The following is a 15,617-nucleotide window of genomic DNA, read 5'->3' as shown; positions in this document are numbered from 1 at the left end:
AAACATTTATTATTTCACAGTTCCTGTTGACCAGGAATTCAAGAGCAGCTTAAATAGATGGTTTTGGTTCAGGGTCCCTCATAAGGTTGCAGTGAAAACATGGCACAACTGGTCATCTTAAGGCTTGCTTGGAGCTGAATAACCTGCTTCCAAGGTGGCTCACTAATATGGCTGTTGTCTGAAGGCTTCAGTTCCTCACCACATGAACAACTACATAGTGTTGCTTGAATGTCCTTATAATATGGCAGTTAGGCATCCTCCATAATGTGGGTGACCTCAAGCAATTAGTTGAAAGGCATAAGAAAAAAGATTGAGGTCCTCTGAAGAGAACAGAATTCAGCCTTCTCATGACTGCAACACCAACTTGTGCCAATTTCCAGCATGCCTGCCCATTCTGCCAACCCAGCCCACAATCTTATGAACCACTTCCTTAAAAAAAAAAAAAAAAAAAAAAGAAAGAAAGAAACTTTACTTTCTATATAAAGACTGGTATCTCTTATCTGAAATGCTTGGAACCAGAACTGTTTCAAATTTCAGAATATTTGTATGTGCATAATAAGACATCTTAAGGATAGCACCCAACTTTACAGATGAAATTTATTTATGTTTATACACCTTATAACACACAGGCTGAAGGTAATTTTATACATGATTTAAAATAATTTCAGGCATGAAACAAAATTCTGATTGCATTTTTAGTGTGATTCATTACATGAGGTCAAGTGTAAATTTTTTCTACTTGAGGTGTCAAGTCCATACTCAAAAAGTTTTGGATTTTGGGGCCAGGCACAGTGGCTCAGGCCTATAATTCCAGCATTGTGGGGAGGTGGGTGGATTGCTTCAGCCTAGGAGTTCGAGACCAGCCTGAGCAACAATGCAAGACCTTGTCTCAAAAAGAAAAAAGTTTCAGATTTTGGAACATTCAGATTTTAAATTTTCAGATGAGGGATGCTCAACCTGTATTGGTTATTTTTTTCTGGAGAAATTTGACAAATACAGTGTCTTAGAAATATTCTTAGCAATTGATAAGTTTATTTAATAAGGCTAGTGATTTCTTCCACATCCTTTGTTTACAAATTCCTTCCAAGCCGTTACTTACTTGTAAGTCATCTGCCCCTTCAGCTTCATTTTTTGATTCGGGGCATCCTAAGAAAACAGATAAGGTTAATTAAGCATAGAATTTTTGTCTTAGAGTCCAGTATTAATGACTAATTGATTATGTCATTATAATACTTTAAAAGACTAATCAGAGATCTTTCTGGATTGCCTGGCAATTAAGATACTGGCCACTTATATTTGCCCGTTAGAATAATGGAGAATAATGTAATTATTTCCTTCTTCCATAGGAAAATTTCCAGTTGCTTAACTAACAAGATGTTTTCTCTGAAAGTATACTATCTCTAGCACCCCCTGCCCCTAGTTTCTCCCAAATACTGCCAATTACTAGGCAGATTATAATTACACTGCTCTGGTGATGCTAAGATGCGATTTATTCAATTTTTCTAAATGCTTTGACCCAGGAAGCAGTATTTAGTACCCAAAGCCAGGATTTTAGTTGCTTTAGCTAAGATGGAAAACAAATGAGTTTTAATCCACTATTGATAGTTAAAGGCCAACTGTTGTTACTGACTTCTGTGCATCAATGTCTCTGTACAGATTTTCATGCTGTTAAGGGTACCTTTAGTTTCAATAAATTAATAAGAAAGGATTTGTCCTAGTATTCTTAGTTCATGCTACCCTTGAGAGGCACAGCTTAGCATGGAGTAGGCATGAGATAAGGAGAAATGTGCCCTTTTGAAAGAGCAGCATATTTTATCTTTTTGTCACAGAAGGTCAAGTAAAAGCAATTTGAGATTGTTGAAAGTCTATATAACAGCCGATGATAATGCTAGCTAATGTTTTTCAATGTTCAAAAATAACAAGGCAGACTAAGTACTATAGTCTATTCTACCTGGGAGTTTGTAAGCTACTCCTTGTAAATCATTTTTTAAAACATTAAACCCAATCTATTTGATCCTAGTGAAAGAAGTATACTGTTATGGTACATGAGCATAAGCTTAAAAGTAATTCAAAACTTTAAATCATATAAATTCCAGCAGCCATGGATAATATTTTTCTCTTTAAAGCACTGGTTCTTCAAACCTTGCTAAGGGTTAGAATCAATTGAGGAATTGTCAAAAAATACACTGATGCCAGAGTATGGCATCAAACCAAAATATATCAGAATCTCTGTGGAATGAGGCACAGGGTATCATGTATTTTTTTTTTTTTAAGTTTCTTATTTTTTTCCTTCAAATTCAAATTACAATTACTTGACTAGAGAACAATTCCTCACTATATTTGAACTTACTTGGAGTTTGTGAAAAATAATGGGTGACTCGACTCCATTTCCCAGATAGATTCAATTGGTCTGGAGTGGAGACTAAGTCATTTTAAGCTTCAAAAGCTTCCCAGATGATTGTAATGTGTAGCCAAGGTTAAGAACACTGATCTAGGGAGAATTTATGGGGTCTTACAATAAATACAAAATGGGTACTATTACTTCATAGTAATTTTTTCTGGATCAGAATAAAAAATTACTCATTTACCAAATTCCAATCTTTTAAAGTAGCTAAATAAATTACTTAACTACAGTTTCATGCACTATCAAAAGAGATTTGTACAACGTATTTCCATGTTCTTGCCTGTGACTGGTCTCATAGTTTATGTTTTCAGATTTTCTTATTAAAATGACATCTTCAAAATACACAAATCACAATGTAGTCTAGCACACTTTCAGTTACTTCATACAGAAAGTTAAATTGAAATAATTTTCCTTCCTAATTAGAAAAAAAAATCAAGTCTTAGATATTTCTACCTTTATGGGAAGAAATGGGTTTTAATGTGATTTTTAAGTAAGCATAAGTCAGTCTTAAATAAAAAAACATTATTCTTCCCTTCAAAACCTGTATGCTTTTGAGTTAACATTTTAATAGACTGAAAAGATAACAAAGGAATAGATGAGGTTTGGAAGTCTGCCAATCCTCAATAATGAAATCAATAAAGTAAAGACTTTTGTCGTGGAATAACTACAGTCTACATACATTTGAATATTACAAGTTCTATATAATTACCCAAAAAAAGGATGTGACTGGTGTCATACATACACAAGTAGAATACCAACTGGGATTCTCACAGCTGTATATTTCTAGTCCCCCTTCCTTCAAGTTTTTATTTTAAAACATTTGAATTATCTGAAGTCAGCTGTTGATGGACTATTTAAGATAGTACATGCAATTGACATAGACTATGATGTGACAAATACAAATCAGGTTAAGGAGTCTATTATTTTCTCTTCATCTATTGTGAGGTTTCAAAGCCAGGTCACATATCACAAAAGCTGACATGGTCAAAGTGTGAAAACTACTTTTGGTCAACTTTAAGAAAGATAACCTCTACTATATATAACTGATAAATAAAATAAGAAAATAGTCAAGAATACTTACCTTGAGAAATATCCTCTATAGCTCTTCGGATACCTCTATCAAAAGCCCTAGCATCAGCAGGACTTTGAAACGTAAGACCAAACTTCTTGTCATCAATCTTCCAGTGGTGAAATGTTGGAGTGACCTTATTATAAATGAGGTCTTTTTTAAGCATACATTCCAAAACCACCTGACAAAAGCCAAATACCAAAAATTAATATACATGTATCAAATGCATCTAATGTAGCTCATAAATACAAACTGAGGTGATAAAAAGCTATTACTTTTTAATGAATAATTTCTAATATTTTAAATAAAGTCTTCACGAAGTCACTCACTAAAGAGATTAAGATGGAATAAAAAAATGCACATTATAAACAGGATGCTTATCATACTCCCATTTTAAAGAATACACACATATATACACTCCCATTGCACACAAAATTTCTGGAGGAATATATCAGGAATTAGTTCCAGGAAAGAGGCAGGGGGTTGGAAGTAATAGAAATTTAATTTTTTAAAGTCATTTTTGCTGGGGGCAGTGGCTCACACTTGTAATCCCAGCACTTTGGGAGGCCGAGGCGGGCGGATCACTTGAGATCAGGAATTTGAGACCAGCGTGGCCAACATGGTGAAACGCCATCTCTGCTAAGAATATAAAAAATTCGCTGGGCGTGGTGGTACATGCCTGTAATCCCAGCTACTCAGGAGGCTGAGGCAGAAGAATCGTCTGAGCCCAGGAGGCGGAGGTTGCAGTGAGTTGAGATCAGGTCACTGCACTCCAACCTGGGCAACACAGTGAGACTTTGTCTCAAAAACAAAACAAAACAAAATAAAATAAAATAAAGTCATTTTCCTAAATGTCTTAAAAGATGTATTTATATTTTGTGTAAGAATTTAACGGTCACAGCAGTAAAACAAATACTCTTTGCCACTTTCTCAAAATATGTATTTAAGTGAGTTACCTAACTTTTTAAAGCCTTAGTTTACTCATCTCTAAAATAGAAATTGCAGTATTAAAATATCCCAGAGCTTAGAGTGGAATGACCGAATGTGCATTCATGTAAAGAGCTTCATGCAATGTATGAAGCAATATACCTTTGGTTTTTAAATTTTTTTATTTTGAAAGTACTTCAGATTTGTAGAAATACCTGTAACAAGAATAACACAGAAAATTCCTGTTTGCCCTTTATCCAGACCTATCACATTACTTTTTAACATTCTCTATGCATATGTCCATGTATAAACATTTATTATGAATTCTTTCAAAGGAGTTACATATATTATGTTCTACTGATCTTTAATACACACTTGAGTGTATTTCTTAAGTGCAATACTGTTCTCTTATGTAATCACAGTATGGTGATCTCATTCAGGAAATTTAAAATCAACACAGAACTTTAATCTATAGACCATGTTCCACAGACCATGTTTCATCTTTGCCTACTATACTAATAATGTCTTTTATAGCATTTTAAAAATCTTTCCAGTGTAGGATCCATTCCAGGACAGTTATAAGGTCCCTTCAATCTTTCGTTCCTGGGCCTTTGTCTTTCATCATATTCACAATATGCTTAATGTTAGTTGTCACTATTACTATATAAAACAGAAGTGGATCTATCAGTGATCTTTGCAATTAATCTAATTAATAAAAAGACTAGAACTACACACCTTAATTATTTTAAGAATCCCCTATAAGAAAATAGGAGGAAATAATTAAAAATAATTCAAATGAAACCCATAGTAGCACATGACACATAATAAATGCTCAGTTGGTATTTGGTGAAAGATTATCTTTCCACTACCTCCACTCTTTTCCAATCACCATTATCACTTGCACATCTCTTCCATGCACTGCTGATGATCCCCTCATATATTACTAGTAGTAGTGAATTACTATTAGTAATTACACTACTCTGCAGGTAGAGTAATAATTTTTCTTAAAATAAAAATAGCAACTTTACTGGACCACTTCCTAGTTTCAATGTCTTTTCAATGCTTTCAAGACTAAAATTCCTACTATGACCTACTAGGCCCTGCATGAGCTGATCTTTGTCTATTTGCCAAATCCTTAAGTTACAGTCGCAGACAAACATTAGGTACTAAACCAATACTTCTCCTCAGAAAAACCTTCAGGCTTTATGCACTTCCCTAGGAACTCATTCATAGATCATGGACTAGGAATCTCTAATTTATGCTTTTGGAGGGGAGGTCTGCTAGAGTGTGCTTATACTGGCTCCCAAGAGCCAGATATTAAATTTTCAGGAATTTTGGAAGCCATTGTTAAAAAGCTAGAATATATAACTCTACAATGAAATAAATTACATTAAAAATAAAATAATACACAAAACTCATCAGTTCCAAATTATTTTACTCTATTTTCACAATTACCTATGTTCTTGAGGTAGTTTATGTCTGTCGTATCTGTATGGTAGAAATACTATGTAATGCCACACTACTGCTCATTTCTTCCCAATGCCATATGCAATGATGGCATGCTGACTGAAAGCAGCCATGGTGGAGGTATGTAAATGCTATAAATCATTGACTTGTGTCCCCTCCTGAAAGCTGATTGCTAAACCTTTTATCAGCATACCACCAAATATAATAATTCTTGGTAGTAACTTTTATTAATTCAGAAATAACCAAAAATGTGACTAAGTCCTGCCCGTTTATAGGCAATGCAGTGAAATTCGCTCAAGAGTTTTGCTTCCTATACTTTGACGACTCTACATGTATTACAAAAGAATTAACAACCAGGCACAGTGGCTCACGCCTGTAATTCCAGCCATTTGGAAGGCTGAGACAGGTAGATCGACTGAGGTCAGGAGTCTGAGACCATCCTGACCAATACAGTGAAACCTATCTCTACTAAAATACAAAAATTAGCCGGGTATGGTGGTGGGTGCCTGTAATCTCAGCTACTTAAGAGGCTGAGCCAGGAGAATCACTTCAACCTGGGAGCCAGAGGTTGCAGCGAGCCAAGATTGTGTCACTGCCATCCAGCCTAGGCAGCAAGAGTGAAACTCCATCTCAAAACAAGAAAGGAATGTACATATATCCAGAACTTTTATGAGTCAGCACTTTGCTAAAGCATTTTACACAGATTTACTATTAAATATTTGTTACAACCGTTTTGTAACAACAACAACAATTCAGGATTAAGCTCTAGAATTCAAGGGGAAGTAAATGTTAGTGTCAGAAATTACTGCAACATTTTTACTATATCCATAAACAGTGGGAAAAGCAGTATTTTGTAAAACAATGCTAAATTGGAATTGTTAAAAAGGGGAGGACATAAGAACAGTTTGATTCTAGTTTTTAATATATAATACCACTAAATTAATTTTTAATACATGAAAATATTACTGAATTAGCCCCCTCTTCTATTTTCCAAAATTAATACTTTCAACTATTAACTCTCAGATAAATAAAATTTCAACGTGATCTACCCTAATCTCATCTTCAAAAGGCATCTATTGTTTAGAGCGTCCCAAAACTCAAAGAAAAAGTAGTTTTAAAAATAAGTTTAAGCACTATTCACAATAGCAAAGACATGGAATCAACCTAGGTGTCCATCAACGGTGGATTAAATAAAGAAAATGTGATACATATATACTTATAAAACATATACCATGGGATACTAAACAGCCATAAAGAAGAATGAAATCATGTCCTTTGCAGCAACATGGATATAGCTGGAGGCCATTATCCTCAGCAAATTAATGTAGGAACAGAAAGCGAAACACCACATGTTCTTACTTATAAGTGGGAGCTAACAATGGATACTCAGACACACAAAGATGGCAATAATAGGCACTGGGGAAAGAGAAGGAGGGAGGTAAGAGTTGAAAACCTATTGAGTACAAGGGTGTCAAAATCCATCATTCCCCAAACCTCAGCATTATCCAATATACCCAGGTAACAAAATCTGCACATGTATCCCTTGAATCTAAAAGATGAAATTATAAATAAATCAATAAAAATCAGCTTTAAAATGCACTGAGGAAATGAAGAGGCTAATGAACTAGCTCTTTGACTCACATAAGTACCTATGCAGAAATGTGTTCCACCAAAAAGTCATGAAAATACCGAGTTTAAATATCGTACCAAACCAACCAGTACAAAAACATACTAATTATAAACTAGATCTCAACATGTTTACTTCTATCTATAAAATATGAGAAAATACTGTTGGTATTATATATTTAATGTAGCATAAAACTGATTATCCTTTAGGTAAAAACTTCTACGGTAGTTGCTAAAATGAATGTTGGAACAGGCAGTGGAACAGAAAAAAGGTAATCTGTTGGCACAATCGCCCAACATCTTTGTAGATATTTTTTAGGATATGCCTCCTAGAAGAGTCTATCACTCATTTACATAATTCTCACAGGTTCCCTATGCAATGTACAATATTTTCTTATTTATCTAAGTGACATAATATATTAGAAAGTTGTTTTGCTTTTAAGTAGCATTTTAAAAAATGTACTTTAATCACACTAAAGACAATGTATAGTACACCTTGATTAAGTAACAGAGATGGATACCAACTATCTACTTCAAACTTAAAAAAAAAAATCAATGGGGTTGAAAGTTGTTAAAAAAAAAAAAAAAGAAAGAAAAAGAAAGCAAAGAAAAAGAATGCCTCAGAAGATGTTTACTCATCATCTGATCAGAACTAAACCTACATTCCTGAAAGGCAAAAATAATTTTAAGGGATAGAGGATTCTTAAAATTACTGAAATCTACTGCCTATTTTCACTGTCCCTTCTCAACTATATCAGAACACTAAGTTCTGACGTTAGCCCAATGTAGTTTTCACTGTATTAATTCTGTATCTTAAAAGATAACAGTAATATTAGTAACAACAGTCATACAGGAAGCAGAGTTCAATGCTGAATTACCATATTTGAGATGGGCATAATTAGCAAACTGTAGAAAATAGCAATTACATCTTTGACAAGAGATTAAAAACAACCAATCCCATATTACCAAGTGAATTATTTACTTTGTAGGAGAAATGAGGTAAAGGGATACATTATTTCTGGCCAATAGGAAGTTAGGCTAATTACCAATGGCAATTAATGTCTTGTCTTCTTTGTAAGACAAGACATGGTGCAAAAGGAAATAAATAATTCTAAGTCTTGTTAAGACTATCCTAAAGGCCACTGCCAGAAGCTATTGAAAACATAATCTTAAAAATATTCAGTGTATTGGAACACATACCTAATTCTAATTAAAAGCTGAACAAACTTCTTGCTAGTATTAATTAGCTGTAGGTGTGAATTTCATCAGGCCCCCACTATATTAATGAAAGACATTCATAAAATAGATAGTAAAGATAAATTTAAAAGCCAACCAGTAAGTGGCCTCACCCTCTTTTTTACTCAAAAGATACTTCATATTAATAAACTGGAAAGACATCAGAAGTGTAGACAGCTACTGTACAGTAAATATTAAATGTAGGACTCAATCAACAGTAACTATAAAGAATAGATTGCTAAAATAATGTGACAAGAATAACCCTTCACTGATCCATTAAAAATGCGGCTGGTTGACAAAGAACAAATTAGAGTAATGTTTTAGTATTAGTACTAGAACTTTTTGAACTTTTGATCATCTATAAATGCACTGGGATTAGAAATACAGACATTTACCAAAAAAAAAAAAATATATATATATATATATACACACACACACACACACACATATATATATAAAATGAAAAATTTTAAACTAGAAAAAGCTGCAACAAATTCAATAGCACTTAAATGTTTATACTGACTGCATGAAGAAAAATTCAGACTTTTACATACAAACAGATCTTGCCAGGTTGGAGTACAATATAATTGCTGCAGATACACTGGCTGGAGCCAGCTCTAGGAAAGTGACTATAATAATAAAGGAGGAAAATACAATATGTAGGTGTTTTTGGTAGCACAACTTTGCATTCCAACACAGATCTAAACAAATCTAATTTGCTTAAGATATACAAGTCTAAATTCTTTACTAGCAAGGTAAATATTTTTGGAACCACAGGTATTTTAAGAAGATCTTTCAATCCAGTGGTAGCGAAAAAAACAACTTATAAAATCTATTTTTATTTTTTATTCTTTTGTCTGTTCACATTAAACAGACGTTATTTATGAAAATACAGATAAACAGGTGAACTCTGGACTTCAAGAAAACTGAAAATACTGTTGATATAAATTTATTAAAATCTGATACAGATGAAGGGAGAGGGAAGACAAATGGTTTCCTTATACTACACCAGGTTAAGGGACAGCGGAAGAAGAAAGGTGTTTAACAAAAATGGATTTTTATATGAGTGAAAAGTGTTCAAAATAATGCTTAAGCTATGAAAAATAGAATAGGGCAGGAGCATGACACATTCACTTCCCAAGGAAGAAGAAAACTGTTACTATTGTGTAAGAGGAATTCAGTATAGTAATTAGTTAAGCTTGTAGGCTTTGTAGCCAAGACCTGCTGGGTCCCATCCAGTCTCTACCATTCACCATCCAGCTGACTTTTGAGAATTAGATGAGCTAATACATAAAGTATTCAAAATGCTGCCCAACACACAGTAAATCTTCAATACATCTTAGTAGTGATGGTGATGTTGGTAACTAGGTGATGCCACTACCCCACAATAGGTTACTTGCTATGTGAGGATGGGAGATCATTTATGAAGTGATGATTTTTGAGTATGGAGACAGAGGTGTTTGAGTGACAGATACAAGTAGTAAGCACTTCAAAGAATTTATGTGAATAAATTCTGAGGAGTTTAAGTTAATGGACTCTAAAGGCTGTAAAAATGCTTCAATCTCCAACCCTTTTCCTTCATCTGAAAAAAGTTCCAGGGTAAGAATTTACAGAGGGAAAAAAAGGGGGAGAAACTGTGGTTACTAAATAACTACAACTTCTGAAGACTTATTCCAAGTTATTCTGGGAAATATAGAGCAAAACTCCCATCGTAAAATAACTGTGTTGCTCGCCAGAAGCATTTAAAATAGACCAAGCCAAAAATGGGTGTACGTGCATTTTTGTTTCACTAATAACAATTAATAATTTGGAAGAAGAGAGTACAATTAAATATATACTTTCAAATTACTAAGTACTATATTATAGTTGCTACCTTACAAGTAGATAATTACATGTTCACAAATAGTGTTATCTAAGAAGTAGTACCCTTGGTAACCAGACATAAAAATTTTTACTAGTAACTTTCTGAAATACCTTTGAATCCAATGAAAAATAATTTCATTTTTAAAATAATAATTCCAAATTCAAATTAAATTACTTGATAACCAAAGTCAATAACTGATCTCTCAAATAGTTGCCTCTTATTATGAACTTTAATTTTCTGAATGATATAAAAACTTGTACCCTTCAAGAAATACATTATGACATTCTATATAGAATTATCTTATCAAATACATGTTTTTACAATTGTCTATTAATATAACTTTGTGCTTAACACTGTGTTCTGAGCTGAGTGGGACTTAGAAATTGAAAAAAAAAATAGTAACAGAAGCAGCAATGGCAGTGATTCTCATACAATAGCAGTTCAGTTACCTTCAGCTACCACAAAAGGAAGGGAAGGAGGGAGAAAAAAAGGAATAAAGGAGGAAAGAAGGAAAGAAAATGGTATCATATTTTCATAATTATGGCACATTATTTTAACACATTATTTTTAATGACTAAATAGTTCATACAAAAACCCAGCAAGTTACAAAAAGAGATCAAATATTCGACAGTCAGACATACATACGTATTTTATTTTCACTCAAAAAGATAGTAACTGGAACACCAGTATCTACAGTTTCCATACTCCAGTAAACCCACACTCCTACCTAGTTCCTACTGAAATAAATGAGGCGAGAAAGTATATACATGAGTGTGCAAATAATAAAAATTAGAACAAACAACCAATAGAGGAATAAAATTTAACTGGAGCCTCACATGACTACAAGGATATGAAAAAGTGTGCTGCTAGAATTAAACTTGACATCATAATATTGGGAAAAGCTGGTGGATGCCAAGAGTAATAAGCAAAATGGACTCTTAGGCTAAAAGGTAATATGAATAAAGTTCAATTAGTAGAAATATAATCCATATATTTTTATTAACCAAGAATAAAAGAACACAAGAAAAACTTGACAAATATGTAATCACAGTAAGACACCTGAATATATGTCTCAATAATTGATAGATGAAATAGACACAAAATTAGTAAAGATAAAGCAGATTTGAATACCACCATTAAAATGTCTGACCTATGGGATACACACAGAAACCTGTATGAATTACCTGAAAAATATATTCTTCTAAAATATGTGGAAGACTTAGGTAAATTAATCATTTACCCACAATATAACATATATCTTGACAAATGTAATTGTTATCGCATAGCCTATAATCTCTAAACACAATGCAATACAATTTTAATTTACAATACCTGTTCTTTTGAAAGAAATTATACCTGTTTCTAAATGACAAGTGAATCAATCAGCATGAGAATTAGAAAACCCTTATAACTAAAAGATAATGAAATTAACTCCATATAAAAATTTGTGTAGTGCAACAATCCAAAACAAGAAGCCAAAAAGGAAATTTGCAGTTTAAAAAGCTTAGAGTGAAAATAAAAATCTGAAAACAAAATGAACCCAATGTCCAACTTAAAATGTTAAAAATGAATATAATAAACCCCAAAAAAGTATTAAGAATTTAAAGAGTATGAATTCATTAAAAAAATTCTACAGAAAGGAAGAACTACTTTTCCCCCATTTGCTTGCTTGTTTAGAATATAGATAATATGAATTCCTGTTTTAGTCAATGAATTATAATCATTTATCCTAATTTAATTGGATAAAGGGAACTCCTTCAGGCTGACTTGTGTCTTTTCAACAAGATTTCATCCTTTGAGTACAACTTTACTTTCTGGCACAAGATGTTACATGATATTGTGGGTAAGGATGAATAATATGAATCTAATCACCGGGAAATACTAGAAAAATCTAAATTGAGAAACATTCTATAAAGTAACTGCCCAGTATTCTTTAAATATGTCTATGTCATTAAAGACTGAGGAACTGCTCCATTTTACAGAAGACTAAAGAGCTATGGCAGTTAAATGCAACATAATCTTATACTGAAGAAACAAAATTGTCAGAAGAACATTACACAGACAGTTGTAAAAACTAGAATAGGGACTGTAGATTAAAGTAATGTATTTATGTTAATTTCCTAAATATGAAAAATATACTATAATTTTGTAAGAGAATATTCTTGTCCTTAGGAAAAATACGCTAAAAATTAGGGTAAAAAGCAGGCTGTAATGCAACTTACATCACATAGTTCAGAAAAAAAAGTGTTTTTTGTGTGTGTGTGTGGGTGTGGGTGTGTGTGTGTTGGGAGAGGGGAAAAACGATACATTCAATGTGGCAAATGTTAAAAACTGGTGAATTTAGGTAAAAGGTATACAAAAGGTCTTGAGAGTATCCTTGCCAACAGTTGATTAGTTGCAAAGACCAGTGAAATGGACAAGAAAAAAAGAAAAAGTACAAATAAACTATGTTAGGAAGAAAAGAAGGATAAAACTAAAAGTAAAGATTTAAAAATTAATAAAGAATACAATATAAAGCTTTATGACCCTGAATACAAAAACTTATGTGAAACAAGCCAATTTCCTAAAAATCTATAACTTACCAAACTAACTGAAAAATAAAACAGAAAACCATTAGAGACCTGTAACTATTAACAAAAGTGAACGATTAGGAAGCAAGAATGCCATGGGATGAGGGAATGTGAGGTGAGATACACTGGGACTCCACCAGCACCTCTTGGAAATATGGCAAGGACTAGAGGTCAAAAAACAAGAATGTCACCACCTTTTATAGGGAATTATACAAATAATCAAATGAAAAGATGATCATCAGCCATCAGAAAAATGCAATTAAAACCACAGTAAGTTATTATCACTACATATCTCTCAGAATGAGTAAAACAAAAAATAGTGGCTACTTGAAATGCCGGTGAGGATGCTTAGGAAATGGATTGCTCATAAACTGGTGGTGGCAATGTGGCATGATAAACCCACTCTAGAAAAAAGTTTGGCAGTTTCTTAACAAAACTAAATATGCAACTACCATACAACCCAGCAACCGCATACCTAATCATTTATCCCAGAGAAATAAAGCTTACATTCACAGAAAAAAAACATGTATGTGAATGTTCACAGCAACCTTATATTTAGCCCCAAATTGGAAACCGCCAAGACATCCTTCAATAAGTCATATAAATATATATCACAGACTACTACTCAACAATAAAAGGAACAAACTCTGGAGATACTCAATAACCTGGATGAACCCTCACAGAATGATCATGAAAGAAAAAAGGTCAATCCTGAAAGGTTACATACTTATGATTACACTTGTATAACATTTTTTGAAAGACAAAATTACAGAAATAATTGAGAGAACAGAACAGTGGTTGCATGGCAAAAAGGAAATAGATGTGGTGATAAAATCAACAGAAAGAAGGGATTCTTGTGGTTGTTACACTGTTCTGCATCTTGTCTGTGATAGTGAAAGCGTGATAAAACTGTACAGACTTAAATACACACAAAAGTGAATACAAGTAACTGAGGAAATCTGAATATGATATATTGTATCAACAGAAATATCCTCCTTGTGATATGACAATACAGTTTGGCAAAATGTTGCCACTGGGAAAACAGGGTAGAGTGTACGTAGCATTTCTTTTTATTATTTCTTACAACAGCAATTAATAATCTACACTTATATCAACAAAAACTTCAATTTAAAAAGTCTGTGAGACATTTGCAAAACCAGATTTCATAAAAATTAGCACCAAATTCTAGTCCGGGGAGGCGGAGAACGTAAGAACACTTCCTTATCATGATAAAGGACATCTCAAGACAACAGCTGACATCATACTTATCTGTGCAACATTAGAAATTCCTTTAAATTCAAAAAGAAAATAAAGAGATATTATCGCACCAATATTGTCTAATATTATTCTAAAAGCTGCATGAAGAGCTTCAAAAGATACCAAAAATGATTTTTAAAATACATCATTTACAATAGCCCCCTGCCACATTTTTATATCCCTAAGAAAAAACTTAAGTGAATGTACCTATATATGAAAAAACATAAACTGTCTAGAGTTCTGAAAGAATAAGCAAAAATATACCCCTCCCCACAAAAGTTAAAGAAGTCTAATGAGAAAAACTAGCACTAGCAGATAATCAACTTCATATCAAAGTTACAATAATTTAGAGAGGGTACATGCACATCATAGAATACTACTCAACTGACAATCAACAGAAACAGTAGAATGGAATAGGAAGTACTCTGGACTGAAGGGTTTGTGCTCCCCTCAAATTCATATGTTAAAGTCCTAATATCCACGGTGACCACATTTGGAAATAGAGCCTGTGAGGAAATGATAAAGGTTAAATGAGGTCATAAAGGTGGGGCCCTAATCTGATGGGGCTAGTGTTTTTATAAGAGGAAGAAACACCAGAGCTCTTTCCGTAGACCATGTGAGGACACCCTGAGAAAGCGACAGTCTGAAAGCCAAGAAGACAGCCCACACCAGAAACAGAAAATTGGCCAATACCTTGGACTTCCCACCTTCCATAACTGTGAGAAAATAAATTCTGTTTAAGCCATTTCGTCTACGTTATTTTGTTATGGCAGCCCAAGGAAACTAACACAGGAAGTTAAGCACATAGAAGGCACTCAGTGGTTGATTAAACAAAGGAATACAACAGTCAACCACTCAATGAAAAGCAGGACACATTCAAATTATAATTTAGAATGTAATAAAACAAAAGTAATACAGAAACATTTGGAAAGCTAATAAGTATGGTCAATAATTTGAGGTCAGAATTTGGGCTTTAATTTAGCTATGATGGAGGCTATTACAGTTTAATGGCAATTGGAAGATAATGGAAAGGATGTGAAATAAATTATGAAATATACCACAATCACGTATAAAAGAGAATGATGAAGCCACGATAATATTGATGAGGCTGACAGACCAAATCAACCAGTGAAAAGCAATAACTAAATAATGTAATGATGTTAGTTTAAAATAAATTGTAAAGAGGAAATACTTCAG

At 33.2% G+C, this 15,617-nt stretch overlaps 1 protein-coding gene across 1 annotated transcript in view; it reads right to left on the bottom strand.

Moving 5' to 3' along the window:
• The window catches only part of SPRED1 (sprouty related EVH1 domain containing 1), a 103,246-nt gene that overhangs the window by 32,002 nt on the left and 55,627 nt on the right, over positions 1-15,617 (bottom strand). Inside the window, exons 3-4 of the mRNA XM_025390575.1 lie at positions 3,486-3,654; positions 1,100-1,146 (exon numbers count right to left, since the gene is read on the bottom strand). Coding sequence (XP_025246360.1) covers positions 1,100-1,146; positions 3,486-3,654 — 216 coding nt within the window. The remainder of the gene's footprint in view (positions 1-1,099; positions 1,147-3,485; positions 3,655-15,617) is intronic.

The sequence above is a fragment of the Theropithecus gelada genome, chromosome 7a, assembly GCF_003255815.1.
Source record: "Theropithecus gelada isolate Dixy chromosome 7a, Tgel_1.0, whole genome shotgun sequence".
NCBI lineage: Eukaryota > Metazoa > Chordata > Mammalia > Primates > Cercopithecidae > Theropithecus > Theropithecus gelada.
Note: the sequence above shows the minus strand (reverse complement) of the source record. Positions and strands in the feature narration are given on the sequence as shown.